Source organism: Aplysia californica, unplaced genomic scaffold (genome assembly GCF_000002075.1).
Source record: "Aplysia californica isolate F4 #8 unplaced genomic scaffold, AplCal3.0 scaffold00014, whole genome shotgun sequence".
Classification (NCBI taxonomy): Eukaryota; Metazoa; Mollusca; class Gastropoda; order Aplysiida; family Aplysiidae; genus Aplysia; species Aplysia californica.
In genome coordinates, this window is record NW_004797284.1 from 2,751,815 (window position 1) to 2,754,279 (window position 2,465).

General features: G+C 44.7%; 1 protein-coding gene across 1 annotated transcript in view; it reads left to right on the plus strand.

Moving 5' to 3' along the window:
* LOC106012355 overlaps positions 1-2,465 on the plus strand; it is a gene marked incomplete in the record, with an annotated part of 21,156 nt that overhangs the window by 14,500 nt on the left and 4,191 nt on the right. Inside the window, 1 exon segment of the mRNA XM_013085100.2 lies at positions 808-2,353. Coding sequence (XP_012940554.2) covers positions 808-2,353 — 1,546 coding nt within the window.

A 2,465-nucleotide genomic window follows, 5' to 3' on the forward strand; every position in this document is an offset into this window, starting at 1 on the left:
TTCGTGTGTGTGTGTGTGTGTGTGTGTGTGTGTGTGTGCGTGTGTAGTTGCGTATGCGTATGCGTGTGTGCATGCTCGTTCGTGTATAGGCCCTAACTGTATATTATCATGTGTGAACTTTAAGGTGATTTTGTGTCTTCTAGCTTTCATAGACGCCTGTGTGTTTACTATCATTCTATCGCTTCCATATTATACGCCTGAACACTAAATTGTAACTTATTTCACGCGCCTCGCACCCCCCCCCCTCCTCGAAAAAACCGTTCGGTACCTCCAGCGTCTGTTTGTTTGTCTGTGTGCCTGTGTGCCAGTGTGTCGCTCTATCTATGTGTCTGTGTGTTTGTCTGTCTGTCTGTCTGTTGAATGTTCTTCCTTTTATAATACTACAACATGTTACTTTTCGCTCGTGCGTTCATGCGAGCGAGTGTTCCTGGGTGTTTGTTCCCTCTTCCACTAGCTTTTAGGGACAACAACCTCGAATGCCCGTAACCCAGCTTGCAAATAAATAGAAGTAATGAGAGTTCACTCCCCGTTTCAACCCGTCTCATTTTTCGAGTTCCATTAGATAACTTCCACTAGAATTCCTATCGAGTTCCTCGTCCCATATCAAAAATGTAAATGGGAATGAGCTTGTCTCCCTCGCCATGACCCCAACCTTTGAAAGATCATCCAGGCATTAAAAGATTATTGTTGTTCCATTATTATACGTGTATGTTCTTAGAGGCCGCACCGGTGTCTATTTTGAATATTTTTTTCTCTAAATATATCGTATTTCAAAAAGTGATGTATATCTTGACTGTGTTCTTTCAGTAAAATATACCGTCAGAGGAAGAAGAGGAAGAATATTTCTGCAACGATCCGAAAAATAACGACAATTACTCCTTGGAAATGGCGGAAAACAAGCAGGCGAAGGGGTGACGTCACAACGCCGATGACGCCAACCACATCCGAGGAGCATGACGGGAAAACGTCACCGACTTCGAAGATCCCTACCAAGAAGAAGCGACCTCATAAAAACAGACGCCGGTGGCGAAAACTACAGAGGCTACACAGGAGGAGGGGCGGGAAAAAGCAACGAAGAAAACACTGGAAACGTAGAAAAACAAAATCGTCAAGCTCTGTGAAATCAAATACCAAGTCAAAAAAGAACAGAAATAATTTTGAAGTAGTTGTAACAAGAACGTCAGAACAAGGTAATAGTAATAATGTAACTAACTCGAGTTCTGAAGAAACAATATTCATTTCACCCTTAGAAGAAACAAGAACGGCAGCGAAGAATTTATCCACACCTCTTCCTGCATCAGTAGTTTCGGTGACACCACCGACAGACCCTACCATAAAGACAAGAATTGAACATACCTCGGATTTTGACTCGGTTCGAAAGCAAGAAAACGCATTGGCATCCCCGAAAAATGTAAACCGACCTAGATCGACAACTGAGACAACAACATCCACTCCAACACCCACTTCAACTCCTGGCGTTACCGGACCTTCCGGTTTTCTATGGAGGTCTGGCTTCAACAACAGGGCGCCTCGTAAGTACTCACGTCGTCACAGACAACACACTCCCGGTTCATTGCATGCGCCGTTAATTAACATATCGACAATAGCAGCTACGATCTCACCTCCGCCTCCTATTCCACCCATAGCAGTAACAGAAACCTCATCAACGTTCAAAGTTTCTTCGTCAACTGTCTTAAAAGATCTCAAGGAGCGAGCTGAAAAGTTTAATTCGACGTCGGATGAAACGGGACTGAGAGCGTCGTCACGTCGCGGTACACTTCAAAGCCATAGTGTTACTTCACCAAAACCGCGCCTTCCGCCGCCTTCTGGGGGTTTGTTAGCAACTACGACTGCACCACAACCAGCATCAGCTGAAACAGCAACAATCGCAACTTCAGCCGGCGCTGTAGGACATATTAATACACCAGTATTACCACACTCAACAGCAACATCAAACGATTTCGATTTAAGAAACAGAGCTTCCCAAAACCGTATGTTTCCAGTAACTTCAGATGTGTCGCCACCACACACAACCCCCTCCATTACGAGTCCGGCACCTGTAGAGGCAGTGCTAGGTAAAAAGAAACCCATCGTCACAACAACAAACCAAGCAATGTACGTGGAGTCTTCTACACAATCCTCCCTTGACCTGAAGTCATCGCCGATAACACACACTAAATTTGTCAGAGGTCAAGGACCTTATGGTGGGGCAGCTGACCAAACGTCATCAATCCCAGAAGCCACCCAGAAAACACCCACGACCCCAACGGCTGAAGTGGGCGAGAACTCATCTACGTCATCAAAACTGGACAACGTCACTGCTGGACTTTTGACAACTAGGGAAATGGCAACGGTTGGTCAAAGCTATCTATATATCTATCTGTCTATCTATCTATCTATCTATCTATCTATCTATCTCTCTATCTCTCTATCTCTCTCTCTCTCTCTCTCTCTATCTATCTATC